This window comes from Pyrgilauda ruficollis, unplaced genomic scaffold (assembly GCF_017590135.1).
Source record: "Pyrgilauda ruficollis isolate IOZ18807 unplaced genomic scaffold, ASM1759013v1 scaffold136, whole genome shotgun sequence".
Classification (NCBI taxonomy): Eukaryota; Metazoa; Chordata; class Aves; order Passeriformes; family Passeridae; genus Pyrgilauda; species Pyrgilauda ruficollis.
In genome coordinates, this window is record NW_024512099.1 from 379,597 (window position 1) to 407,140 (window position 27,544).

At 42.2% G+C, this 27,544-nt stretch overlaps 1 protein-coding gene across 4 annotated transcripts in view; it reads left to right on the forward strand.

Moving 5' to 3' along the window:
* Window positions 1-731: 731 nt before the first annotated feature.
* Window positions 732-27,544, forward strand: part of TBCD (tubulin folding cofactor D) — a 114,506-nt gene continuing 87,693 nt past the window's right edge. For all 4 annotated transcript variants that reach the window (XM_041459439.1, XM_041459441.1, XM_041459438.1 and 1 more), the window contains exons 1-14: window positions 732-903; window positions 1,021-1,214; window positions 3,932-3,982; window positions 4,182-4,279; window positions 5,001-5,102; window positions 6,055-6,201; window positions 7,048-7,103; window positions 9,246-9,378; window positions 16,569-16,614; window positions 19,168-19,300; window positions 20,427-20,572; window positions 21,493-21,553; window positions 22,096-22,170; window positions 25,246-25,340. In XM_041459439.1, coding sequence (XP_041315373.1) covers window positions 1,037-1,214; window positions 3,932-3,982; window positions 4,182-4,279; window positions 5,001-5,102; window positions 6,055-6,201; window positions 7,048-7,103; window positions 9,246-9,378; window positions 16,569-16,614; window positions 19,168-19,300; window positions 20,427-20,572; window positions 21,493-21,553; window positions 22,096-22,170; window positions 25,246-25,340 — 1,321 coding nt within the window. In that variant the 5' untranslated portion in view covers window positions 732-903; window positions 1,021-1,036. The remainder of the gene's footprint in view (window positions 904-1,020; window positions 1,215-3,931; window positions 3,983-4,181; window positions 4,280-5,000; window positions 5,103-6,054; window positions 6,202-7,047; window positions 7,104-9,245; window positions 9,379-16,568; window positions 16,615-19,167; window positions 19,301-20,426; window positions 20,573-21,492; window positions 21,554-22,095; window positions 22,171-25,245; window positions 25,341-27,544) is intronic.

Consider the following 27,544-nt stretch of genomic DNA (forward strand, 5'->3'; position numbering starts at 1 on the left):
GGAGGTCATGGATAATGGCACCGTCCAGCTGTCCCACACACCTTGTGGGTTGTCCCCATCCTTGTCCTTTGTCCCTGAGGTCCCTGTGCCCAGGTCCCAATCCCTGTTCCCTTACCTGAGGGTCCCTATCTCCATCCTCACCCAGTGCTTGGTGCCCAAGGCCGTGTCCCCATCCTTGTCCCATCCCTGTCCCATCCCCAGGACCCATAGTTGGTGTCCCCCAGGTGGATGTCCCCATCTCCAGCCTAGATGTTCCCATCCCTGGTGGGTGTCCCTGGGGTTGTGTCCCCACCCCCTGGTGAGTGTCCCCTTGGCCAGCAGGTCTTGTTTCCACTGGGTGTCCCTTGGCTGGATGTCCCCATCCTCAGTAACTGTTCCTGTCCCCAGGGTGGGTGTCACTGTCCCTGGTGGGTGTCCCCAAGCTGGCTGTCCCCATCCCCAATAGGGGCTGCTGTATCGGTGGGTGTCCCCAGGGTGGGTGTACCTGTCCCCGGTGGGTATTCCCAAACGGGATGTCCCCGTCCCCGGTGGGTGTCCCCATGGTGGGTGTACCTGTCCCCGGTGGGTATTCCCAAACGGGATGTCCCCGTCCCCGGTGGGTGTCCCCAGGCCGTGTCCGCCCTCATCTCCTCCCCACTCCGCGGAGGGGCCGGGCCCGCGCTCGGAGGCGGCGCCGCCGCCTTTGGTCCCTCCTGGCGGCCCGTAGCTGGGCGGCGGCGGCGCGGGGCGGGCCCGGGGCGGCAGCGGGCGCTTCTCCCGCGTGGGTGCTTGTCCCGGGTATCGCCTGTCCCGGGTATCGCCTGTCCCGGGTATCGCCTGTCCCGGGTGGTCGGAGCGCGCCGTGCCGGAGCGGCGCGGGCGGCAGCTCGGGAGCCCCGCGGTGCGGGCCGGCGGCGGAGGCCGGTAGGGCCGGGCGGGGCCGCGGGAGGGGCGCGGTGGGCGCATGGCGGGGCCGGGCGGGTGTGAGGGGCGGCGGGACCGGCCCTGCCGCGCCCTGAGCCTTCCTTGTGTCACTGCCAGCGCCGGGCCCGCCGCGATGGACGGAGCGGGGCGGGAGCCGCAGGAGGGCGAGGAGCGGGAGCCGGGTGCCGTCAGCGACAGGAACATCCTGGACAGCTTCACCGAGAGCCGCGAGGTCGCGGAGCTCATCGCCAGCCTGCGGGGAGTCTTCGGGGAGCTGGTGACAAGGGAGATGGCCGTGGAACGCTTCATAGGTAAGCGCGGCAGCCAAAGGGAGCGGTCCTGCTGCTGCATGACACACACATTTCATTGTGTATGATTCGTTTTGTTATTGCTGATTGCCAACAAGGGAGCAAACCGCTAGTTTTTGGGTCAGAGATAGTGCTGGAACTTTGTGAACGCGTAATTCAGATGTGGCTTTTTGCTCATTTTGTTTTCTATATAGATATTCTTTTATTACCTGGTATTTACTGCTGCAAATGAAAACGTAAGTCTTAGATTCCAGAAATCTGAATTCTGACTTGTGCTGGGCCTTCAGTTTCCTGTTCAAATTCAGGCCATAATTTAGTTAAAAGTTTGTAGTCTGTCAAATAAGGCAGCTCTGTTACTCACTGAAACACACGCATTTTGTGTTTTAAAGTGTCAATTTCCTATTTTCCTTTTCATTTCATGGGAAATGTCAAGAGTGACTCAATCCATACATCCTTGATCCATACAGATCATGTTTGTTTTTCCAAGTGGAGGTAACTTGGTTTGACTCTTGTGCCACCTGAGGAGAGCTGTCCTGTCCCTGGGCCTCAGCTGAATGTGGAAGGACCACAGTGAGGTGCATGTGGCAGTGCCCAGGGTGACCAGCCTGTTTGAAGGCACATCTGTGTCTTGGGTCAATATTCTGATGAGGTGCTTTGCAAAAGTTCATTCAGTGCTTCGTGTATGTGCAAACTGAATTTAGCAGACTTTTGGCATTTTGCAAAGGATGGAGAAATTGCAAAACTCATAGTCAAAATATTGACCCGGCAGCTTTGTTTTTGTCAATAAGAAATGAGGTGGGCAAACAATAAAGCAGAAACCCCCAGATTTGGAGACCTGACCCTGCAGAAGTTTCTCAGTAGCGTTATTGTGGCTGGCTGAACTGACTGTTCCATCTAAATGATGGACATGAAACTGCTCAGACAGAAGGAGCTCTCATTGCTGAGGTTGTTCAGCATCACAGAGGAAATGTCAGATGTCAGTGGGACAGGAAAAACCATTGCTGGAAAAATCACCTTGCTGTGCCTCTCTGTCACATCATGTGGAGTGTTTCTTTGCATTTAAATTCTATTTATGAGCTTTCTGCCTGTGTATCATTGCCCAATAAATACAGGCTCAATAGACATAGAAAAGGCCTTGTGGTTCAGTATTGGGTTATAATATTTTGTGTGCTCAGGTGTCATTGATTCATTGATCTTTCTGGGACAAAATGTCCCAAACCTGCCAAGAGGCTCAGTGTGTGGGTTAGAACACTGACACGTGGGGAATAGCTTTTATCTGGGAGCAGGGAATGCAGTGATCACCTGTTCCCGAGGGTTTTGATGAGAGTTTCCAGAGCATTCACGATGCTCATTTTATGATTAACCATTAGAAACAGAAGTTTGGGAAACAGTTTAATCTGCAACTACAATTTTGTAGGAAAATATAGGAAAATCTTTTTTGAAATAATAGTTTTAGAGCATCTGGTTTATGTTCATTCTCTTCAGCTTGTATATTTGGGGTTTTATTTTATCTTTGCCAGGCTGTGACCTGGGAAAAGATTTTGCTCCTCAATTCCACTTCTGCTGGACAGCTGTTGCTTTGGTGTTGCAATTTGTGTTCACTGGTTCTGCTGTTGGGATGCAGCATTAATTCAGGTGGGAAGTCAGGGATGATTGGAACTCAGGTTTCCCTCTGGGTGGTGTTCTGGTGTCCCAGTGGAATTGCACACGGGTGCTGTTGGATGATCTGGTGTCTGAAAGTGGTGGTGCAGTGTCATCCACTGGTCAGCTGCAGCACTGTTGGCCTTGAGTCATGTCTTCAGTGTTGATGTGTCAAGCAGAGAAAACGGACAGAGAGCAAAGCTGTTTGTGAGAGAAACAAATACAGAAAAGGGAGGTTAAGGAGGTTTTGGTTTTCTAATTCAAAAGCTGTTTTCTGACCAAATAGCTAAAATGAGCCAGGCAGTCTCCAGTGCCACACTGGATCACTCAATGATCTCCTTAGGTATCCATCTTTCATTTCTGTATCTGCTTTTTGTTGATTCTGGGTTTAAATTGAAAAGCTTTTGTGTCTGAAAGCTCTGGAAAGTTGTCCTTTTTTTTTTTTCAATACTTAATTTCAATTTGTCCCTTCTTGAGTCAGTGTCCAAAAGGAACAGACTGTGTCTCTAGACACAGAGTAAGGGATGTGAACAGTTTTGAGGAGCACAGTGGTAAGAGCTGCAGTTTGCTTCTTGAGGTTAAAATTTGTTAAGCACTCTTTGTTCTTTGCTGAATAATTCCCTGTATTCTATTTCAAAATAAGAAACTAGCTCTGAGGATTGTGAGGAGCAGCCTCATTGTAAAGTGTTACTGGTGGGAGGTTGGCCCAAGGAAAGTGGAGATGCTCCTGGGGCTGGGCTGATGGCTCAGTGGAGGTAAATAAATGAGTGCAGTGTGATGTGAGTGGGACAGACTTGTACTGTTACTTGGAGTTAGAGACTGCTCTGTGTCGGGAGAGCCCTTAGAATCATCTCATGCCACCCTCCCTGCCATGAGCAGGGACACCTTCCACCATCCCAGGTTGCTCCAAGCTCCATCCACTCGATGCTTTTCTAACTTTGTGACCTTGCTTACAGGTGCTGGCAGCTCAGGGATGCAGGACTCTTAAGCTAAAACTCTTCAGAATCAGAAGGGATCTCACAGTTAAGAATCTGGAAGAGCCTTGGAGTAGTTTATTACAGATATCTTTTCATTTTCAGGTATCATGGACAAGTACCAGGAGCAGCCTCACCTTTTGGATCGTCACTTAGGTAGGAATGTCATCCTTAAATAATTTTTATGTCTATACTTAAAAATCTGTTACTCTGGAAGATCTGGGTTTGCATTACAGGATTGCTGTGGCTGATAGTACTTCCATTTTATAATTGTTATCTCCCTCTGTTCTATCACAAGTACAAGAAACTCTGTGACCTGCATGTAGGCTCACTGGTTTTTCTCTCCTTTCACTAGAGGGGATGATGAATTCCTTGTTAGAGATAGTATGGGACAGTGGATCTCCTCCCCAACTAGTTCATCTGGCTTTCAAATTTCTCTACATCATTACAAAGGTAAAAAAATCCTAAATGTAATGTTCTTTAACTGAAATTGGTATGTTGTGAATATTTTTTGTTATTTTCAAAAATATTAAAATAAGTGTTTAATGCAATTAAATATTTTAAACTGTACTGTGAAAGATTAGTTCTCTTGCTTCCCATTTTCATGATAGCTTCTGTTATTTAATGATCCAGATTAGTAAAAATCTAGATCTGAATGCAAAAGAAATTGCAGACATGGGGATACTGAGTGATAAAACATGAGTTATAACGTTGAAAAGCAAAATGTGATGAACAGTTAGATGGATGTGGAATTTACATTTGAGCACAAGAGAATATTTTTGGGCTGTAAGGGCTGAGCCCTGGAACAGGTGGCTCAGAGAGGTGCTGGGGTCTCCATCCCTGGGGTGCTGGACACCCCGTGGCCGTGGGCCTGGGCACCCTGCTGGGTAACCCTGCCTTACCAGGAGGGTTGGACTGCACAATCTCCAGGTGTCCCTTGGTTTAAAGTTAGTTATCATGTCATGAATTCTTAATAACTTTGTAAAAACACAACGTTATATATCACAATAAAACACGAAGTTCAATGTCACAAGGTCTTTAAGACTTTGATTGCATGCTTACTCTCCTTATGACATGAGGGTCCTAATCAAGACATTCCTCCAAGGGTCTTTCCTTTCCCCTCAGGATGTGCTGGTGCTGGATGGGTTCTGAATTCTGAAACTTTCTGCTTTAGGTGAGAGGCTACAAACGTTTCCTGCCCCTGTTCCCTCATGAGGTCCGGGACCTGCAGCCTGTTTTGGATATGCTTGCAAAGCAGAACCCAAGAGACCCTGAGGTGAGCACTTGCTGTACTTTTTGTTCAACTTTTATGTCTCCAATGGAAAAAGCTGAAGGAAAAAAATTGGGAAAAAGTATATAAAGCACTGACAGACCCTGTCTGGTGTTTACACCTGGATTAGGTGTGAAAACCATCATCTTGTCACAGGAGAAATACCTTCCCCAAGGAGAGTTCTTGGTTTTCTTTCATGGGATTTGTTCCAAGGATTTAGAAGCAGTGCAGTAGAGGTACAAGTAGAATCTTTAAGCACTCATGTAAGGAACACATTGATTGTAATAAGAGTAAGAAGGGCAGTGAAAGGTATTGAATCTCTAAAAGGAGTAAAATACTCCAGTCTGACTCCAGAATACAGAATACTGTAGTTTATATTCTTATATTTTTAGATAAGGAAAAAGAAGAACTCCAGAGAGCTGGAATTTTAAGAGGCATCATTATCAATTATAAGTAACATGGGTTTGAAGACAATTGTGTTGCTGCTCTAAATTAAGGCTTTTTTAAACAAACATCAATTCTGACACTTTGGCTGTAGGTGTACAGCTTTAAATCTTGAAAAACTTCCTTCTTTCTTCAGAAGTTGTTGCAATAAACCCATGAAAGCAAGACATAAGAAACTAAGGAGAAAAACAGAATTCTGTTACATTTGTGAGTGGAGGCACAGATAGGCTGAGGGAAGGAAAAACAAGAAAATGGGAAGGTGCAGTTTTCCTTTGGGAAGGAAACAAGGTTGCCTAGATTTCTGGTTGTGGGGGAGGGTTCCTTAAATTTGTTACAGTTTTGCTGTTTGGGATTCCCTGTAGTTCTGTCTCCTCTGGAGTTTCAGGAACTCCTGTTGGGAATTTTCTCTTGATCATCTTTGAAAGTTCCTTGGAGCCAGGGGTACTTTGTGCTCTTGGCACTTCATATTGCAGAAAATGACATAAAACCCCATTGTTTTACCGTTCCTTTGCAGACCTGGGAAACTCGCTACATGCTCTTGTTGTGGCTGTCCATGATCTGCCTGATCCCTTTTGATCTGGCTCGTTTTGATGGAAACCTTGTTTCCCTGGAAGGGCAGGCCCGGCAGCCCACCATGGATCGCATCCTGGAGATAGCCAAGGTGAGGAGAACACATCCTGCAGTGCTTTCACACCTGGCATGTTTGGCCCAGTCATTCAGTGTGTGGTAAATATTAATATGTTCTGTGTATTCCTCAATGGTATTCTTTTCTGCATATTATTTAAGCCTGTCTTTTTGTGTCTGATCTGTAAAGAATTTTTTCGTACTTCTGGATCTTCAGTCTGTTGTTTGCTGCTTTAGAGTCAGGTGAGACTGGAACTTGTTTCCCCTGATCTAATAAACTATTTTATCTGAGGTGAACCCCTGCCTTTGAATATGTTAGAGGCTTTCAACACATGGAAGTGCCAGAGACTTTCTCTGAAAGCCAAATCTGAGGATTTCTAGAGAAAATCAGCATTTGATCAGAGTGAGCAACTTTGGAAGCTGTGACTGTGTGAAGATTTTTAAACAAATACATGAAGTTCCAGTGGGTGTCAGCCCAGGTGGCTGACTTGTCATGCTTTTAAGATAAAAATAAACCACCTCCCCTTCCCCACAGGTACCCCAACAGCTCAGGCTTTTGGCACTTGCAGCACTAAGGGGCTCACTGCTTATCGGCCAATCTGTCTGTGAGTTAAGGCTTCAGCAAATGAGCCTTCAGTGATAAACCTGCTTTGAAAGGCACACAGAGGGATACTCTGCCTCAGATAGAGTTTGTTAAATGGAAAAAGAAACTTTCTGCTATCTTAAGCTCAGTTTGTAACCATAATAATGACATAACGTGTGGAATCATCATCCTATTTGTCATGTAAGTATTCAGTAGTGTGTTATGTACAGAACTGTTACACAGTTGGTTTTCTGTCTCCAGTTATGAATTCTTTTACAGTCAGTTTTCTTTTCCCTTTAGTGTTACCTGGTGGTCAGTGACAAGGCTCGGGATGCAGCTGCTGTGCTGGTGTCCAAGTAAGTCTCTTTTGTGCATCTTGGCAGAAAGGCTCCCATTCCTCCTGCTGTTTCTTAATCTGACATGGCAGTTTGGAGGGCTGGAAGTTGCCAGCTCTCTGTGGGATATTACTGTTATTGAATTGGATGCAGCAGTGTTTGTTGGGAATACTGCTTCCTCTGCACATGAAAATAAATTACAAAATAATACATTATAACATAGTAAATTAATAATAATAAAATAATAAAGAATAAAATGATTAAAAATTAATTACAAAATAATAAACAGGGATAGTACATACACGTGTCTTGTTTCAGAATCTATTCCAGTCCACATTCCTGGATATTCTAGTGGAAGTCAGCTCAGGTTGTGAAAAAAACCGTTTAAAAAGGGTTTTTTCCCTTTTTAAAGCAGTACTGGCCCCAGCTCTGCACTGCAGCCTGTGCTCAGCAGAGGGCGCTGATTAATTTTAATTAGGAGTGTATGTTCAGAACAACTGTGGGAATAGAACACATTAAGCTGGTTCTAGCAGCAGGCATGCCAGGCTGTAATGGTGCTGTATAGTGGACTTAGAATTATTTAATTAATTATGAAAACACCATTTTCAAACCAGCCTGATGATTAAAACAGTTCACCAGAAATGAGAAGGCTGGCTCCAAGGCCTTTCCCTGTTGTCACATCCCCAAAGCCAGTTCTGAGCATAATCATTCTGACATGAGGTTTGTGTGCCATCTCCTGGAGCAGGCCTGTTACTGGGGTGGGCAGAGCACAACGGTCCTGGGACAGATGCAGAGATAAGATACAGGAGTCTGACTGCAGCAGGCTCTGGGAAAGTCTCTGGAGAGCAAGAGAAAGTCTGGGCCCTGCTTTGTGCTCCAAGGAGTTGATGAATTTCAAGTGAAGTTTAGAAACATCAGGATTTGAGACTTTCTGTTTTCCAAAGTGAGCTGTTTCTCTCAGGGCAAAGGAGCTGGAGCATATTTCATGAATTCTCTTTTCTGCCTGCTCAGTGAGTGGTTGCAGTAGGAGGAGATGAGGCTGATCCTTATCCTGGACTTAGTCTGGAGGTTAGGGCACTCCTTTGGGAACGAAAGGTTTAAACTCCTTGAGGCTGAGGAAGGGTCTAGGAACCAGCTCAGCCACTTCACAGGTCACTTCTCTCACGTGTGCCCTTGGGCCAAAGGCAGCTTCATCCTTCAACCCAAAACAACCCTCCTGCAGCTCACCCCAAGTCCTCATTGTTCTGCTGCTGAGCACCACAGGGACTGGTTGGGAAGCCAGTCCATCCCAGCAGCTCACTGCTGAGCTGTTCTCTGTATTTATTACGTTTAATACTCCCTCAGTCAGCTCTTGGGGCTGTTCCCCAGTTATCTGTAGGTGTAGGAAGGATCCAGGTCCTGGCTGTGGGACACATCCTCTTGCATTCTGTGAGTTGTGCTGGGTGGGCTTCCCCATGTGCCTTGTTTCCACTGGGTGAGTTGAGAACAGTAGTCTGAATTGCTGCTGCAGCAGGACCTGGTTTATAGGAGCCAGGACACTAAAGTGATGCCCTGACTGCAGCTTGGCTGCTCAGGGGGCTGAGAGCAGGTTTATGATAGTTTAGCCATGAAAATCATCTTTTCCCTTTTCTAAGATGGCTAAAAACACATCTCTTCATCCATCTCGTGTGTTAAATAACAGGTGCTTGACCTTTTCAAATATCTGGAACTGCAAATGTAGCCCTGCTGGTTGATTGTTGTGGGCCTGACTGCTGACAGACAGTGCAAAATGGACCATTGATTTTCAGATTTACACAATGGCTGGTTTTGGTGAGAGAGGTGAAGAATCCTCCTATTTCTTTCAGCTTTTCACTGATTCTAACAGAAATAATTTTTAAAAAGCTTTGAAAATTTTGTTGCTTTATAATTAAGAAATTTCTAGAACCCAAGTTTTTAGCTGGGTTTGAAGTGAAAACAAAGTTCCAGGTCAGAGCCTTGCTCAGAAACAGCTGGGCCAAACACAGGGTGGTTTGGAGTGTTCCCACCCTCGGTGATTTGGGGAAAGACACATTGAAGAATTATTTCCAGGAACTACAACCAGTTTAGATAGGAGGAAAAATCATTTTTCATTGGGTGTCATAAAGTCAATGGCTGCAATGTTTTTCTTTTTTTTTTCTGTGACAGGTTTATTGTCCGCCCTGATGTCAAGCAAAGCAGGATGGCAGATTTCCTGGACTGGGTGCTCTCCATGTTATCCAAATCCTCCTCCCAGACCATGGAGGGCACTGTCATTGTGAATGGCATGCTCCAGGCCCTGGTAAATACTGGTTTTCCCTTAAAAGATAGACAGTTGGGTTTATGGCCATCCTATACTGCTACAGGAGGCCCTTGACAGCAGATGCACAGAGGGGTTCCTGGCAATGAAGAGGAGAATTTTCTCCACAGCAGTTTAGACAATATAACTGCCCATGCATGTATATTTTCTTTTTTTGTCATCCCTAAATGAAAGTGAAATTGCCAGTACAGATGCTCATAAATAACTCTCAAAGTAGCAGTCATTTCAGTAAGTTTGAGTTTGTTTGCTAATCTGAATTTGTTTAAGTGCCCTTTCCTTGTGAATTGATAATGGTATGTGACTCCAAAGAGCTGAATTCTTAGTTTGGGTTTTAAAGTTAACATACTATGCATGGGGAAAAAATCTGCAGTACCTGGAACTGCTGTTCCAGGGCACTGCTCCTCTTGTACATCCTAAGAAGGGCTATTTATAAAAGCTTTGTTGTAGTTTTACACCCTTAAAAGTGATGGGATGTGTTTTGAAATCCTGGGGTAACACTTCTGGTGCCTGTGCCGGTTTTGATGTCCGAATGTATTTGGGCAGAATGGGTTTGTGTGGAGGGAAGGATTGTTGCTCCTTGGTTTGGTTGTTGACCAAGGCAGTGCAGGTGAAGACAGATCACGAGCCCTTGTGCAGTCTTTGCAGTTGCACAGGTTTGAGGATTTGCTGGTGTTTGTACAAGTTTTGATAATTTGCATAAATTTGCTACTCTTCTTAACCAATCACTAAGAGGACTTGTGTGCAGTGTGGTACTAAACATCAAAGCAAAGGTCTGGAGCAAGTGTGTAGGGTGTAGGTTATTTTTTTTTTTGTTGTTTTCTTTTCCTCTTGAGCTCTTCCAAATCAGAAGGGAGAAGAAATGATCTATATTTAGAATAACTGAGGACCTGCTGCTTAAGCAGGAGGAAGCGTTATTTGTGTGCATTGCAGCGTTTCAAAAGCCAGAATGATGTTTCATCATTTCATTGTCAGATCTGGAAAGGGAGACTGCCTGTTTGCCATTCCCGGGGCATGATGAGACCTGCAGGATGTATAATGCATTAGTGTTTTGTCATAATTCCTTTGAGTTTGGCTTTGGCTCCATCCACCTGTTCATTAGTGCGCACTAAGCGAAACAGGTGAATACTCAACAAGTAGAATCGAAACCAGAATGTGATACAATAGACCTGGGAGCAGAGCCTGCTGCTTTGCTTTTCTGGGATTTTTTTTTTCCCCTCTCCAGAGCTCATAATTCATGTTCCAGTTGGTAGATATGGGCAGATTTGTAAAGCCTTTTCTTGCATTTAGTCTTCAATTTCTTCTTTCACTGACTACACTGAGTTGTATCATTAGGGAGTAAAGGTTTTCAGAGTGGTAATGTGTATGCATGTCTCATTTCTCTCTCAAAGAGGGCAGGAAATATTTATTTCATGAGTTAAATGTTATAAATATCATATTTATATATAATTACATATATTCCAAGTATTTTAATATTAAGAATTTTGTTTCAGACTTGGAGCAACACTATGTCATCAAACATATCAGCTGAAAAGAAATGTTCAAAATAAGTTCAATACTAACTTCATGCAGTATATAATCTATTTATTCTATAAATAAATACAATATATTTTGACACAACAAGTAATCACTAAATGTGTAAAGCAGAGCACATCCTCATGAGGAGCAGCTAAAAGTTGTGGCAACAAGCTTCAGTATTCTTTGCCCTTGGATTCCTCCAGCATTTTGTTACTTTAAGAGTCAAACTGCAGCTGCTTGGCCATCTTTGAACAAGCAGGAGAAAAAAGATAATTTCTCAGTTTCTGGTCAGTACAGCCAGGTGGGGTTTGGGATTGTGCAGGTTTTGGGAATGATGTAACCCACCAGAGTGGGGATAAAAAGTCTCTCCACGTCACAGCAGAGTGAGGCTGCCCTGACCAGGGTGGGCTGTGGTTGGGTTAGGATTTTGTGCCACTTACGCTCTGCATTCACTGAGCGGCTCCGAGCGAGGCCGGCATGGAAAAATTGCTCAGAAAAGACACGAAACTCCTGCATTTCAATGAAGTGAAACTGCAAGTCAGGGACGCAGTGAGTAGTTGGCCGTGGCTGACTTTGATCTGCCTCTTCGTGGCCGTGAGCCTGGCTGATCAGGTGTGTGCTGCTGTTTCATCTCACTCAGCGTTCTGTGCAGAACGAGTCCGGCCGTTCCGCGGCTCCTGTCGGAACACGCACCCCGCTTGCATATTGTAATTGCACTGGGGCCTGTGGCTCTCTGCTCCCTTCCACCTGTCCTCAGGAACTCCCCATTTCCCAACGGGGGGCGCAGCAGGCAGCTCTGCTGACACTAATTCAAATTCACTCTTTCAAGCTGCCCTCCTTTGTTGAAACCTCTGTTGCGCTGTGGCATTTAATCCGATTCTGTGCTCCTGTCCATTTGAAGGACTGAAAATGTTGGATTATTCAGCAATTGCTACTTTTTTATAACATTTGTTTACTTGAAGGAAACTTCTAACCTGTTTCAAGAATCTGCATTTTAAATTCTCTTGGTCTGGAGGTTTGCTTTTAAACCTGCCATTATATCAAACAGCTTTTTAGTTATCGCTGCAGGGCGCAGCACTCCCAGTTCTTGCGTGACAGAGATGTCATCACGTTGAGGTAGCCTTGGGCATTGAAACTTATTAAACCTTATTTGTTTTATAAGTGATTCAGTATACAAGTGTGAGTAATAATTAAAAAAAATAAAACGCCCTACACAGTGATCTGATGAAACTCGAGAGTCTTAAGAACGAGGCATTTCCCTGAGCTGTCTCTAATGCAAAGGTTATTTAGCAATAGCTACATGCTTATGTAAATTTGGCTCCAGGGAAGAAAGAACTCTCTAACTCCATTCTTTCAGACCCAGAGGCACAAAAATAGAATATTTCCAAATAGAATGTTTCCCAAGTCTCCATATTTTTGGCATTCTCAAAGAATTGGCTGTATTAGGATTGTCTATTGGCATTATTTTTTAAAAAAAGGAGTTGTTGCTTAGTGGTTTGGTGATAAAAGTGTAGAAAAAGCAGTGTTGGTGAGAGGTACAAATGTTCTTATGTCTGCAGGTACCAAGGGCACTGACTCCTTTCTGCTCATGCCATTTCTCTCCTGACTGTCACTGAGTATTTCTTCTAACGTGGCCTTGTCTGATACTGCTGGGTTTTTCTCTTCTCACCAGAACTTTTGTGGTTCATTCCAGGTTCAGAAGTTCTGTTACCATAAAGCTGTTTCTTTTTCTTCTTAGAACGTAGTGCTATCTCAAGCTGCTGAGTGTTCTTTACTTTCTGAGTATTTAAAATCCGTGGGTTTTGGTAATCTCAAGATGTAAAGGACATACTCTGCCAGCTCTCCATGTGTTAGTGTAAACATTTCAGATGTTCAGCTGATAAATAACTGGGATCACATGAAAGCTGCCATCACTGTGTTGGTGTCTGTCAGTGTTGGTGTCATGTTGATGCTCAACACCCAAACACGTGCAGCCCACAGCAGGAATGCTGCTTGTGTGGAGGCACAGTAAGAGCAAGGCTTTTAACTAACCCATTTTACCTTCAGCTGCACGTAGAATGCATTAAATATTCCCTGCTTCCAAGTGAACTTCAGTTCTGGCAGCATGTTCTCCCTCCCTGCTCCTGGCCCGGAGGCAGGGATGGCTGCTGGCATTCCTGGGGTGTTGTGTGGCTCCCAGGGGGTGCTCCAGAGCAGTGCAAGGGATCATTTCCTGCTCTTCCCAGCGAGGCTGGAATTATCCTCCCAGTCCTCCTCTTGGTTACAAGCAGAGGGTAGATCCAGACTTGTGTCTCCTGCTCGGCAGGAAGATCCACTCACTCCCCACCAGCCAGGCCACCCCTCACGGTGATTTGTGTAGCTTGGGGAACAAGTCCTGGAGATGATCCCGACTGATAGATCTCCTGCAGGTCGAGCCCAAAGTGGGTTATGCAGACAATTGGCAGGTGTGGTGTCTCTGCTGGGATTATTAAGAAACTGGGCTTTGTTTGCCTTGCCCTGCGCTGTTTCTAAAGCAGAACCAGACTTGACAGTCGTCATTGCTTGCACACCACTGATTTTCTCTAATTTGTAGGTGGCTTAATTATTTATAAGAGAAGGGAGTCACATACTTTTCAACAGTTGAGCAGGTTGGGTAGGTTGCTGTGTGCTCTGTGTCCTGGTTAGTGAGGAGCCCGTGGCGGCTGCGACTCCGGGATGCTCCGACGGGCAGGCTCCTCGTGCTCAGCCCTGCTGACACCAGAGTGCCTGTGCAGCTGGCAGACCAAGCTTATTCATTGCTTTGTTTGGATCAGATTTTTGGAAATGGTGTGCCTTGGATATTTTTCTTCCTTCCAGGCAGGAAGTTTAAGCTGGGTGCTGTAATGCTGATTTGTTCTTTTTGCTGGTTTTTTTCTTTTCTCATGATTTTCATTTATGCATCATGAACATTTCTTTTTTAATATGATCCCTTTTTACAGTATTTTTCTGGAGGAGTAACTTTGCTGTACATGCCTGACTGTAGCATGTGCTGGAAGAAAATATTTTTTCTGCTTTCTCAAAAGCCAGCATTGGTTAAAGTGCTCTTTTACTTCCTTTGGGAAAAATGTATCTATTACACTCAAAAGTTTTAGAGATTTGGACTTGGGGATGCTTTTGCATGCTTTGATTCATAAATAAATAATGAACACTTCTCTTCTTCTCTACACTCAGAAAAAAACCCTAGACACTGAATTTCCTGCTGTGTTGAATATCTGAAGAATAGTTCTCCACAGTTAGGCTGTTACCTATTTACTTCTGTAAAATTTATTTTTGAAACAGCTGTTAAACTTCTCTGACACAGAGAAATACCTGAGGTATCAGTTGTAGAAACTCCAGGAGCCTGCTCCAAGGTTGTGTCTGACCCCCAGTGCACCTCAATGGGTGCAGAAAGAACTTTCTTCCCAATAAGACAATTGCCATTTTCAGCTGTTTTTATTCCTAAACCATTGGGTAACATATTTCATTGATCAAAAGTTATGTAAATATTATGGTCCTTTAAAAAAAGTTTAGTTATTAATTCAATTTAATAATTATTGATTAATTAGCTATGATGTCCTTTGGGCAATTTTTACTTCTCCTAAAAACTCGTATCAATAAAATAAAACCCCTTAGGTGCACATCTCAGTTGGTTTATAGCTGTTGGCACAATGATTTTATTACAAAATGTATGTTATAAATCCCCATGGTAGGAGTAGATGTTCTGTGTTGAAAACAGTTGTTATTTAAGTTTTAGTGAAACTTCTGTAGGGAGACAATGTCTGTTTCACTTTTTTTGTTCAGAAAATAATAGAAATTATTATGAAATGGAATCTGCCAAGGTTGCTGTTCTAAACTGATTCATTGGTGCGTGAGGAAAAGCATTGAAAAAAAATACTGTGCAGTATTTGAATTTTTCTCATTTCCTGCTTGTGTGTTGGTTGATTCCTTCCATCTCTCTCAGAGGTGGCACCTTCCACTTGTGTTGTTCCCGAGGAGTCAGGACTTCATCCAGACTTGGACTCAGGGCTGTGAGAACATGTGGAGAAGCTTGGAGAAAGGTGCCAGAATTTGGGAACTGCAGACTGGAAATGGGTTGTTTTGAGGACTCTGTTCCAGCTCCCCAGCAGTGTGCTGAGAGCACACACCCAGAGGTGTTTGTCCAGGAGCATTCAATGGGAGCATTCCCAAGGATCTGTTCAAAAGATCTTCCTCTGCATTATCGCTGCTTGAGGAATTACACTGTGCTTGAATATGCTTGAATAATAATAATAATATTAATATTAATAATAATTTGGAGTAAGCCTGTGTGTGCCTTAAAAACAATGTTTGTTGTTAAGTTAGGCAGAAAGGAAAAGGAATTGTGAGGATGGAGAGGAGGAATTGTGAGAATGCAGGGAAGGAGTTGTGAGGATGCAGGGGTGCTGCCCTGTCTCCAGCATCCACAGTAAAGTGTGTGGAGAAACCAGTGATGGGGTTTTAAAGCAGAACACAGGAACACAATGACTAAATGAGTTTCTGCATGTTTCAACAAATAAAAGTTTTAGGAGCTCTAGACCAAAGATTTGCAGGTTCTCTGACATATATTTTAGGCTTTTTTAGTACAAGCACAGTTTTGTTGTCTGTCAGTAAGAAATTTTTGTATTGTTTTTAACACTGACTTCATATATTGCTAAAAGCTATGCCAATTTATACATTTAAAGTGATATTTATTTCTGTTGGCTGGGCCTGAAGTCATTCTATTGCATTGCTGATTTGTAAAAGTCATTTTTAAGGGAGCCCTCCTACTTGCCTGTGTTAACATCTCAAATAGTTTGATATATAATATGAAATTCCCATATATAGCTCGTAGTGGCGCTAATCAGCAGTGCTGATTTGGGATCCTGAAATGCAATTCAGTAACAAAGCCAAAGGGGCTGGCTACACAGCCCCAGGGTGTTTTTCTTGCCTCTGTTGCTCACAGCCACGCCTGCAGCGCGGGAGGCATGTGTGTGTGTTTGGTATGTGTGAGAAAGCACCTCTTTTTAGGGGAAGTCTGTTCTTGTTTAACTCCCAGGCATATTTATTGAGGATGACTTTGCTTCTGGTGAGTGCCAGAGCAAGGACAAACAAGTGCCTGGCCAGGGTTTTGCTGCATGGGGAGCTGAGGAAGCTTTTCATGTGTAACGTGTTCTGTCAGGTGCTAACAGTCCTTGTCTGGCTGCAGTGCTGGGGTTTAATCTCACTGGGGTATTTAGCTGCAGATAAAGTTCCCTGGGCACAGGAATTGCAGTTGGCCTGCTGGAGGTGTATTTGCAGGAGTCTTAGGTGGTTTAGTCTCTCACAAGCTGGGGTTGCACCACGCTGAGCTCCTGTGACCCAGCACTGAGCCTGATGGGTCAGGGACCTGAGCTAGCCCAAAACTGGTGGTCTGTTTCTTTTCTCATTTTTTATTCTGCTTTTTTTCCCCATTTTCTCTTGTGTGTTTTTTGGCTACCTCAGTCCCCTGAGCAGCTGCCAAGAAGAACTGCACACTGAGGCTCTTCCTTTTACGCCATTTAAATCAGCAAACACTCCACACAATTATTGTGAAAACATTAAAAATATTTTAGAGCTAAATGTTTGATATATTGTGTTACAGAATCTCTGTATTCTCATGTCTGTGTTCCCTATTTTAATTGTAGGCACAGCTGTTTAAACATGGCAAGAGAGAAGACTGTTTACCATATGGTAAGTTTGGAATAGCCTGGGTTCAGTTTTTCAAACCATTGCAGTAGAAAAGGGAAAGGAAGATTAACCTGGTGACAAGTGGTACAGTAAGGAGTAAAAGCCACAGTGATAAAGCAGGGAAAATGAGGGCAGCAAAAGCAGAAATGACTGTGAGGAAGGAGCAGGTGCCACCAGGGAATGTTGTGTTGGAACAGCACATCAGAGGGTTTGGCAGGTGATCACACTGGCCATTGCTGTAATACAGGAGCTGAACACAGAAACTGTTAGATGTGGAAAATATTTGTTTGAAATTCAGTTGAGCATAAACTGGTTTTGTACATATTACTGCTGGAAGTTTTGCAGAGACTCTTCAAGTTTTAATAAAAGCACAGGATTTCAGAAAACCCAAGTTTTAAGAACCAGCTGTGTACAGGACACAGCTGGAGTCATGTTGGGATAATTCTGGAATAAGAGAAGTTTCTTAGTGAAAAGAGGTTATACTGGGTACAATTAGGGATAGACAGGAAGCCAAAAAGGGAAAAAGAGAGTATGGAGGTTTCTGAACAGTGTAGCTGCATTTTGGAATTATGTTTGTCTTGGGGTGAATCTTGAAATAGGATCAGAACTGACTGCAGTGATCTTGGGCCTCACTGACAGCAATAAAGGGAGGCAGGGAAAGGTGATGGCTAGTTCCAAAACACTACAAAAGGCCTGGTCACTTTTGTGGAGCTTATCCAAGTACCAAAAATGGGACTTATGCCATTCACAGGAACCAAGCAGGGATGTAGACTCACTTTTTAGAGTGTTTGTGATTTTACACATGAAATTATTTTGGCCCTGAGAAGAAGCTTTTTAGTTCTGGTGCTGGAAAGTCTCACTCTCCCAGGTCCTAGGGCTGAGATGCAGACACTTCCTCAGAAAATGCCTGAGAGATGGGTAATGATGGAGATAAGATAGTGAAGACAAACAGCGTGGAATGACACAGGTGCAAATCCTGGGAATGCCATTGCACAGGAATAGCAGAATCCACGGGGGAAGCTGCCAGAGAGGCAGAAAAATAAACAGGCTGGGAAAATGACAGTGCAACAGAAAAGGACAGAATTTAGAAAATACCACTGTACAACACGGTATGGAAGGAGCATATTGAGCTCACAGCATTTACCCTGCTGGTAAAATCAGAATCTTTGGCTCATGGCATAGAAAGAACAGTGAGTAGTTATGAGTCTGGTAATAAGAGGAAAATCAGGGGCATATCAATGAGTGAATTTACCCTAGAAAAGCTAGAATGCTCACAGCTGAGAAGCAGCTATTCAGATGGGAACTGTTCAGGATAAGAAAATATGAGAGACAAAAAATATCTAAGATTTTTAATTATAACAGATCTGAGGATGAAATAGGAAAAAAATAGGCAAATGTCAAAGCAAGATCCTGTTTGAAGTCACTTGTGACATAGAAGTTGAATTAAAAACAAACACTAGCCCTGGAGTAATTTACATGGGTCTGTAGATATTTTAGTGATTCAAGAGTTGGCAGGACTTGGAAGAGGCCTTCATTTATATATTCTTAATTTATTTTCTGTCTATGAATGATGATGTTTCTGCAGCCTCTTCCTCCTAAACTATCAGTCTCTTGGGCTTTTATAACTGCAAAAAATCCAGGTTGCTGGAAGGTATTGAAGTAATAATCATCATCCCTGGCTTGTTGTCTGCATGGATCGTTTCATTCTTAATTTCAGTACATCAAGATGCATCACCACTCTTTTTAAAGACTTGAGCAGATTTGTAAGTCATGTCTTAGAGTGTCTCAGACTTTGAAATAATTGCATTTTCTTTGATCTCTTTGTGTTTTGAAACCCCTGATATGAGGCTGGGGAAGGAGGTTTGGCTGCTGTGGTTCCATGTGAGCAGTGCTCTTGGAAGCCCAGTGGCTCTTTCAGAGCCTGAGTCATTAGTCTCTATTAGCTAATGGTCAACTTCTGAAGAATTCTTTTCACCCTAATGAAACTGCAAAAGGGCTTTTTTATTTGTAACAGCCATTGCTTCCTTGTGAAAATTTTGAATGCTGGAACTTTATCCTCATTAACCCAAGATTCTCCTTTCTCTCTGTTTTTTTTACTTGCTGGACAAATAACTTTGTTACCTTTGATGTGCCCAAATGAGAGGTTTTGTGGCTGATTGTTTACACATCCACAGTGTTTCTCATGTTTAAATGTTTCTGGACATCCATCATCATAAAAATTTCAGTGTCAGGTTTTGGTGCTGCCTAAAAATACCAAATGAGGAAAAGCAAAGCTTCTTCAGTGTCCCGAAAATTTTCTGAGTAAAAGAATTACATTTTCTAGCTTCTGATTCTGTTAGATCACTGAAAATTCTTAGACCCTGAAAGACACTTGGATATGTTGCTTCCAGTGAGAATCAGAGGCATAAACACTCAGAGAGTGTAGGTAACCAGGCATTGTACTTCAGTGGTGCCTTTAAAAATATAAATCTCCTAAAAAACATTCCAAACTTTCAAATGTTCATACCAAAGTGTTTTTAAAAGCAGTTTTTCTGGTGTGTTTGTTTTCTTTTACAGCTGCTACTGTTCTGGAGTGTCTTGATAGCTGCAAGCTGTCAGAAAGCAATCAGATGGTTCTGCGCAAGCTGGGCATGAAACTGGTCCAGAGGCTTGGGCTGACATTTGTGAAACCAAAGGTAGCAAAGTGGAGGTCAGTTTAAAGCTGAGAAGTTCAAAAAAAAAGGAAAATCCAAAAGCATAAAACCCACTACAAATACAGACATCCATACATTTACCTTCTGCCCCTCCTAACCTTTCCTTAAAGAAAAAGAAATCCCTGTGGGAATGAACATATTCTTCATTTGCATTATTTGGAAAAAGGAGGATTCTTCCACTGTATTTAGTTTCCTGTATTTTTTTCAATTTTGGTACATAAGTGAGTGCTGGGACAAGCCAGGTCTGACTTTGCACGTTGCACAAGCAGAAGCCTGTTCCTATATAATGCATAACTCACTAAATATGGGAAGACCTTTGTTCCTGAAGCTGATTTAGTACAATTTTGTAAGAGTGAACATAACTTTTTCCATTACCTGGTCCTACCCTGATTCGATAGAAAGTTCACAGGGGAAAAGTGGTTTGCAATCCTGCTTTGGTTTTGCATATTAGTCAGGTTTTGGTGTCTGGTTTTACCTACTGCCAGAGGGCAAACTCTTTTTTAGATTTCTCGCACTGATATTTTAAAATTGCAGGCTCCCTTGGTGACTATTTTTATTGTATTTATTTTACTGGCTTTTGAGAACATCCTTAGGCATAGAAAATTCTTTTTAGGTGGAGAATGTAGCTTGCCCCATGGCAAAAGTCGGTTTAGCATGTAAAGTCTATCTTTTGTAAGAGTGCATCTGCACCACGGGCTAAATATTCGAGTACAGCTTGGTCAGAAAGTACTAAGCTGGCTTTGAGATTTAAAAAGCAATTTTTAATAAGATGATTTTATTAATTTTTAAATTTTTTTTAGTTTTTGGAGAGACTTTTTGGGCATGGGAATTTTGTGTCTCTTTGTTGTTAGCAGTGGAAAATAGGTTATGGTGAAACAGGAAAGGAGGGATAATGAAAAGGAACTATTTGAATAGTCTGGCTCTTCTCACCTTGGAAACAGACAACTGGGTCAGGAGCCAGGAGAATGGGATATTTCTCCCTTTCCTTTAAAGCAGCCACTAAATACCTGGAGAGCTGTGCCCTGGGAGTGTAGGAAGGTGGCAGACAGACTTTGTGGCAGCGTGTCCCTGCTGCAGCTGGAGGTGGAATCAGAAATCACTGGGGCTGTGTTTGCTCCGCAGGTACCAGCGTGGCTGTCGGTCCCTGGCTGCCAACCTGCAGGCTCAGGGTGCTGCTGTGCAGAGCCAGAAGAGAGAAGTTCCTGCTCCTGAAGCTGATGATGATGATGAGGAATATGACATTCCAGCAGAGATTGAAAATGTTGTAGGTGTGTTAAAGCTGGAGAGAAATCGTTGCAATGCTGCTGTTGGATTGAGCCCTTTTCTTTTAAATTTAAATTTGAAATTTATGTACAAATACAAAACTTACCTATAAATACATACTATATAAACCTTCTATTAAACTTTAAAAATTCTCTACAAATCCATTTTTCACATGCTGCAAATTAAACATATGTTGGAAAAAGATCTGCTTGGGGCTAAAAAAGTAACGTGGGTATCTGTGCTAGTGTGAGCAGCTGGAAAGACTCTAAAACTTCAGTCTGTGCAGCTGATTAAAATAGATGGTATTTGGTCAAATGGTTTGGATTGCAGCATCTCAGTCAGAAACTCACTTGTGGAGCATTTGTTGTGGAGTTGGCCAGGGAGGTATAAAGATAGTGAAATATGTTTTACCAATTTTATCCAGTTATATAAAAGAGATGCCCTGGGCCTTTCACAAATTAATTAAAATTTATAATTAAATATACAACAAAAAACTATGTCACATGAAAGCTGAATAACTATGGTTTAATTTTTAGACTGTGGTACTATCAAAGGAACAGCATTTGTTTCTTAATATGCAGTTTTACAGCATGTCTTCTGCTAGCTGGCTGGTGGATAGTCTGTAAATAAATAGGCAAAAATTGCATCAGAAGACTTTTATAACTGAATAATCTAATGAACCTCTGCAAAAGGCACCATGCCCTCCATTTTTAATCTTTTATAGCACTTAAAATTTCAATCTCTTTCCATAAAAATTTTGACATATTTCTTGGTTTTTAATTTCAAGTTATACTTGTGTGACAAATAGAATAAATCTAGATACAAAGATTTTTATACAAAGAGGCAAATGAAGTTTGAACATCTTAAGTATTTTTTCTGTTGTTAAATAAGAATAATCTGTTTTTTTTTAATAAATTATTTGCAGAACAACTGCTGGTTGGCCTGAAAGACAAAGACACCATCGTCAGGTGGTCTGCAGCCAAAGGGTAGGTTTGTGATGGTGACTGTAAGCAATACATGTAAACAACATATAACATGTAAAAATATATTTCTGTCTTGTTTATGGCTGAGCTGTAAATATAGAACTGTGGTATAATCCACGATTGATAATTTGGGTGTATTACCAACATTTGCTGTTAGTGCAGGTGGCTTTGGCACAGCCTGGGGTGGGTGGGTGCACAGACACATTTGTCTCTTTTGCTGATGAAAACTCAGGTCAGTTTTTAGGGAATTTCAGGTGGGTTTGGAAATGGATATTCTGGGTAAGACAAGATTTGGTGGGTGTAAAGAAACATTTCTTCAAAATGCTTTTTTTCCTCTTTGTCTTTTAAAATGCATTTCTGTGGGAGGTTCTCTGTGTAGATTTTTTTAAAGTTTGAGATTGTTGTTTAAGGGTTTCAGACTTAGGGCAGTGGGGTGGCATCTTGAAGTCAGGAGGATTCCATTAACTAGTTTTTTTCTTATAATTTATCAATCAACTCTAGTACTCTTGATCCATTGTATGCTTCTTTCTTTTTCTCTTCTGTAGAATTGGTAGAATAACTGGAAGACTTCCAAAGGAATTAGCAGATGATGTGATTGGGTCCCTGTTGGACTGTTTTAGGTAAAAATCTTATTTCACAATTTACACATATCTAAAACATGTCTGCTTGTGGGATGGGGGGACAACAGTTAGGAAGAAAGGTCTAAAAATCTGTAAATTTTCTTGCTGTCCTTCTCTCAGATTTCAAAATCTTTGAAGGCACAGATGGGCTAAGGGTATTCAATAAAAAAATTATTTCTGATCCATCCTCGTGACCCCATACTAAGGTAATGTGCAGGGAGTGAAGTTAATATTAGGAAAAATTTAAAAATTGCTCATTAACTTGCTACTTTAGAGATTCCTGGTGTGCTCAAGCTCATGTCTTGAGTTTAGTGTCCATCCTCAGAAGCCCAGCAGATCTGGAAATGATGTTCTGAGATTCACCAGAGGTGAGAAGCAGTCTCTGTGTGAGGGGAGGCTGAACATGTAGGGAGAGTGAGCAGTAAATAGGGTATAATAGAGATTTATGCACTTGGAAGTGGTGTGGATGTGGTTGCCTTCCAGGTTTTGTGTTACTGGAAGCAAACTCAAGCATCAGGTGGCAGGTTTAGAATAAAGACAGAATGGTGTTGTTCAGTTTTTGCAGTGAAACTGTAAAAACTTCTTGCCATAGGACTTTGTGGATACTGAGAATATTTACCTGAACAAAAATTTTACTGTTTGTCTGCAAGCTTCTCCATGATCTGCCAGAGTTTGGAAGTGTTTTGGAGAGTGGATGTGCTGGCTCTTAGACTGGCTAAGGGATCTGCTCTTGGCTGTGTCAGAGAGGATTTGGGGCCAGTGGAAACTCTGGTTGGGGCACCCAGAGCTGTGGGATGTCCTTTTGGTGCACTTTAGTGTTGGATGTCATGGCTTTCATTCCTGTAGAGCATGTAAAGTCATTAAACAAAAAATTAAACAAGTATCATGTGCTTTTGTTTAACACCAAATTGCTCATCACAGCTGCATTGAGTACCTGAACTCTAAACGAGTGGTTTAGGGCAAGCCAATAACAAAAAGAGTTTCTTTATTGGCAAGAAATGCTTGTCATGAGCAGTTTGTCACTCAGATGTCCTCAGTTTTAAAAAGTATTTTCACTTTGGTTGTGAGTAGAAATAAAGGATGCCAGCTCAAAGGATAACACTTTAGAAAAAAAAGAAGGTATAAAGTCTGAAAGACTTGCAAGGAAAGTATCCACTTAGATGATCCCTCACTGTGTTACTGTGATTAATTTAAGAGGTGCTGCTGATCTCAATTATCCCTGGAGCTTCAAAGACCTGTACTCACTGTGTTTTCTTTCCTTGTTTTTCAAGTCATAGGGATGAGTAATTCAACTAGTAATTGAGTGACCTGCTTTCTTCAGAAACACCTGGGAACAAACGTAGGCAAGGACAGAGAGAGCTTCTGTTGGAGTCTTTGCACTGAATATCTAGTGACCAAAATAGGAATAAATCAGTTGCTCATCAGAGGCACTCTGTTGTACCTCTCAGGATAAGAAGAAAGGATTTGTTCTATGTAGACATACCAAAAGACAAGAGTCAGGGAAGAAATGAATGATGATTTCTCACAGTGTAGTGAGATTGTCAGCACAGTTCCACTGGGGTGTGTGCCTTGTGTTGTTCAGCATACACATAAAGAATCCTGGAAAAAAAGGGGAATGAGGGGCTGAGGAAACCAGCTGATATTTCATGTTGATTTAATGTAGTGAGAGCTAGAAGTGACAGGAAGGAAAGTGTTACAGAAGCCCAGGTGAAGTACTGTGACAGCAAATGTCATGTAAAATATAATGTCTAATGCATGCAAGCTGATGTACTTGGGGCAAAATGCTGCTCACTGTCAAAGCCCTGGAAGCCACTGATCTGTCAGAGTGTGGCAGGGGAGGGCTCAGCAGTGGCAGGGAAAACTAGACAAATGTTGGAAATTATGAGGAAAGGAGGAGATAAATCACTGAGAAGTGGTTTAATGATGGGGCTTTTTACAGGAGGGAAGGGGAAGTGGAGGGGTGTGATTTGCTGGATCTCCACTGTGAATAGGCCAGAAGGAGGGAGAGCAAGTGGCTGTTTACGATTCACTCTCCCTGGTGCCAGAGCAGGGAAGCAGCAGGAAGTGCATTTCCACACAATTATAATTAACCAGTGGAAGTCATTGCCACGGGATGTTATGGGAGCCAAAAGTGTAAAGGGAGTTAAAAAAGGGATTATCCAAATTAATGGAAGAGAGTCCCTTCAGAGGTTATTAAATAATGAATCTGGCTCCAGCTCTGGTTGAGCTGTCTCTGTGCTGCTGATTGCCAAAGCCAGGGGGGCAAGAAGGGAATGGGGTCCTGCTTTTCTTGGGCTGAGCACCTGCTCTCAGAGGTGCAATTCAGAGATGGTGTTGGGAGAGATGAAGCTTGGATATGAGCTAGCCTGGCTGTCCAGCATTTTCTTCTCAGGTTCCTACTCCTGGTGTAATACAGAATGAACTCTGTTCAGATTTAATCCTGCAGCATGTTACCTTTCCTCTTTTCACTCCATTATCTGCCAGCCCACTAAAAATTATTTACCATTTAGTAAATAAATAAATAAATAACTAAATAACTTTGGTAAATAATTTTTACCAAACAGCTTTTTGCTGTGTTCACTGCAAGTTTCTCTGGTTTATGTTTTCTAAAGGTGGATAAAAAACACTATTTGCTTACTTCATCAGCTCTTGTAATGGGTTTGCTGAGAATTGCCATTTGAACCTCTTTTGCAAGTTAAGGGCTGCATTTGGCACTAAGCTCATTAGTTATTTTGGGTATGTTCTGCAGATTTTTTGCTCATGTACTAGGAAGTTGTTTTCCTTTTCTCTATGAGTTTCAGGTATTGAATCTTCTGTATTGAGTTACATTTATAGTCATAAATGAGTTTTTTGAGTATTTAATCATATTTATAGCACTGTTTATGTTGTATAAATGGGAAAGAAAACATGTTCAAGTTGTCATTCTTCTATTTTACAAGTCCATTGCCATCAATAACACAATTAGAACATGCTGGTTTGGATTAGGTATCTTTTAAAATGTAAGGAATTCACCATAAGAAATGAAATCCTGAGAGGGAGGGTCAGTTTTAACAAAACTTCTTGTTCTGACACCAGTTTCCAGGAAACAGACAATGCCTGGCATGGGGGGTGCCTGGCCCTGGCTGAGCTGGGCAGGAGAGGATTGCTGCTCCCTTCCCGAATCCCAGATGGTGAGTTGGCCTTGCTGAGTGCAAGTTCATGAAATCATTTATATTATTAGGCACCAAATGTGTGGCAATAGACTGGGATTTGCTGATGTGTGTGTGCTGGGTGATGACTGAACTACTGAGTTCTACAGTAAAACATTTGCCCATGGGGATATTTAAGTACTTCTGTCTAAAGCATTGGCTTGGGTGTGCCTTTTTTTATACTTAATAAATATTTCTTTCCAAAATGGAATTAATTTCTTGGGGTTTTCTTCTTTCTTCTTCCCTCCCATGTTTCTTTGTACACTTGTATAAAACAATTCTGCATGTCTCCATATTGTGTCAGTGTCATTATTTAAGCAGAATATATTAAATAATTGATGACTAACTTGCACTTTAAAGCCAGTAGCTTCTGCTGTTTGTTTATGGTTAAATTTCAAAGGCCAGTTTCATGTAATTTATACATGAATTGTTTATGTTTTAAATGGGTTTTTGAAATAGCAGGATGGAAAGAAAAAGAACAGGGCAGAGGAATTGTTTCTTTGTGTGTTCTGTAGTTATCAACATACATTGAATTACAGAGATATTAATGTAATTTTGGTCAATGCCATACACAGTGGGAATGACAAATGCACAGTGTAGCAGTTGACATCCACCCTTGGGTGCTTTTATGGCAGTGGCTTGTTCTAGATGGTTCTTTGGATCCCATCTGCTGCTTCTGTGTTGAACAGGGAAATCAAACACTAAATTTAAAAAATATTTCAAAGCAGGTGTTTCGTATTAGTAAGTCAGGGTGTTAAATTCTGGTCTGAAAATGTGTTGTAAAATGTGGCATTTAATGCAGTTTATTACTCTGTCTCCCTGGAAGGAGTTCATGTTCATTCTAGCGTGTGCTGCATGTGAGAAAGTTTGTGCAGTGAGCCTTCAGCTGGTTTCCCTTTTTTCATTACTTTTGCCCTTGCATGATAAAGGTGAAACAGTTAAAAACCTTCCAGTTTACAGCTGGGGAATCATGAAAGGGAAATCCTCCAACGGTAAATCTGTGCTTCAGTTCTGACAAAACCAGAACTGTACACCTCTGTCAGGGAATCAGGATAGCCTCATGACAGATTTTTATTTAATTTGAAGAAGGCAGATCAGATCACCACTGGAGCTGGCTTTTGTAAATAATATTTGTATGGAGATGGGGGAGAATAAATCCTTGAATTCTGTGGAAGAAACACCAAAAAGTTTTTCTTCGTTCACTTTAAAGAAATTCAAATTACAAGGTAAAGGGATACATGAGATATTTTCTTCAAATTGTGGATAATAGTAACTGAAGCTTTCTGCTCTCAGAGATGAGTGAGGCACATAGCTTCAGGTGTAGTGTGAAGAGTGGCAGTGGTGGCACATGGCTCTGTAATTTCATGTTCAGAAATTAGGGATTTAGCAGCATCTGACCCTAGGATTGAAGCTTTACTCTTGGACTGGCAAGCAGCTCTTCTCCTTGTTGGATCACGTGCTGATGTACAGCTCAGGACCTCACACTGACTTATGCCCTGCTGTTGGCATTTCAGTTAATTTGGCTTCTTCTGCTACTGCACTGCCTTTTTTCAACCTCACATTGAGATTTTTGCCTTTTGATAATGTGAGAGAAGCTTTTCTCTATGAAGGATTAAATTAAAGATCAGTGTATCTCTTTTTGTTCCTTACCTCAGAAACTGAAGTTCTGTCATTTACTATTTAATTACCAAACTTGTTACAGCTCTGTCTGAGCTGTTGGCTCAAAGCAGCACAGCACAAAACATGAGTTAAAAAAATGCTGGGAATTCTGCATTATGCTGGATGCAGCTCCACTTCCTTAAGTAGGTTTACACCTATTAGTGGTGTTCAGGCAGGTGAGGATGCTCCTCACCTGAGTAATGATCAATGAGAAATGTATACCTGTGGTTTTATGGGAATAATGCATGCTCTGAGTTGTTGGCTCAAAGCAGCACAGCACAAAACATGAGTTAAAAAAATGCTGGGAATTCTGCATTATGCTGGATGCAGCTCCACTTCCTTAAGTAGGTTTACACCTATTAGTGGTGTTCAGGCAGGTGAGGATGCTCCTCACCTGAGTAATGATCAATGAGAAATGTATACCTGTGGTTTTATGGGAATAATGCTTGCTCTGGGTTTGCTCTCCTAACACTGTGCAAATTTATACAGGGATCAATCAGCCTTATTTTAGTTGAACTTTTGCAGCA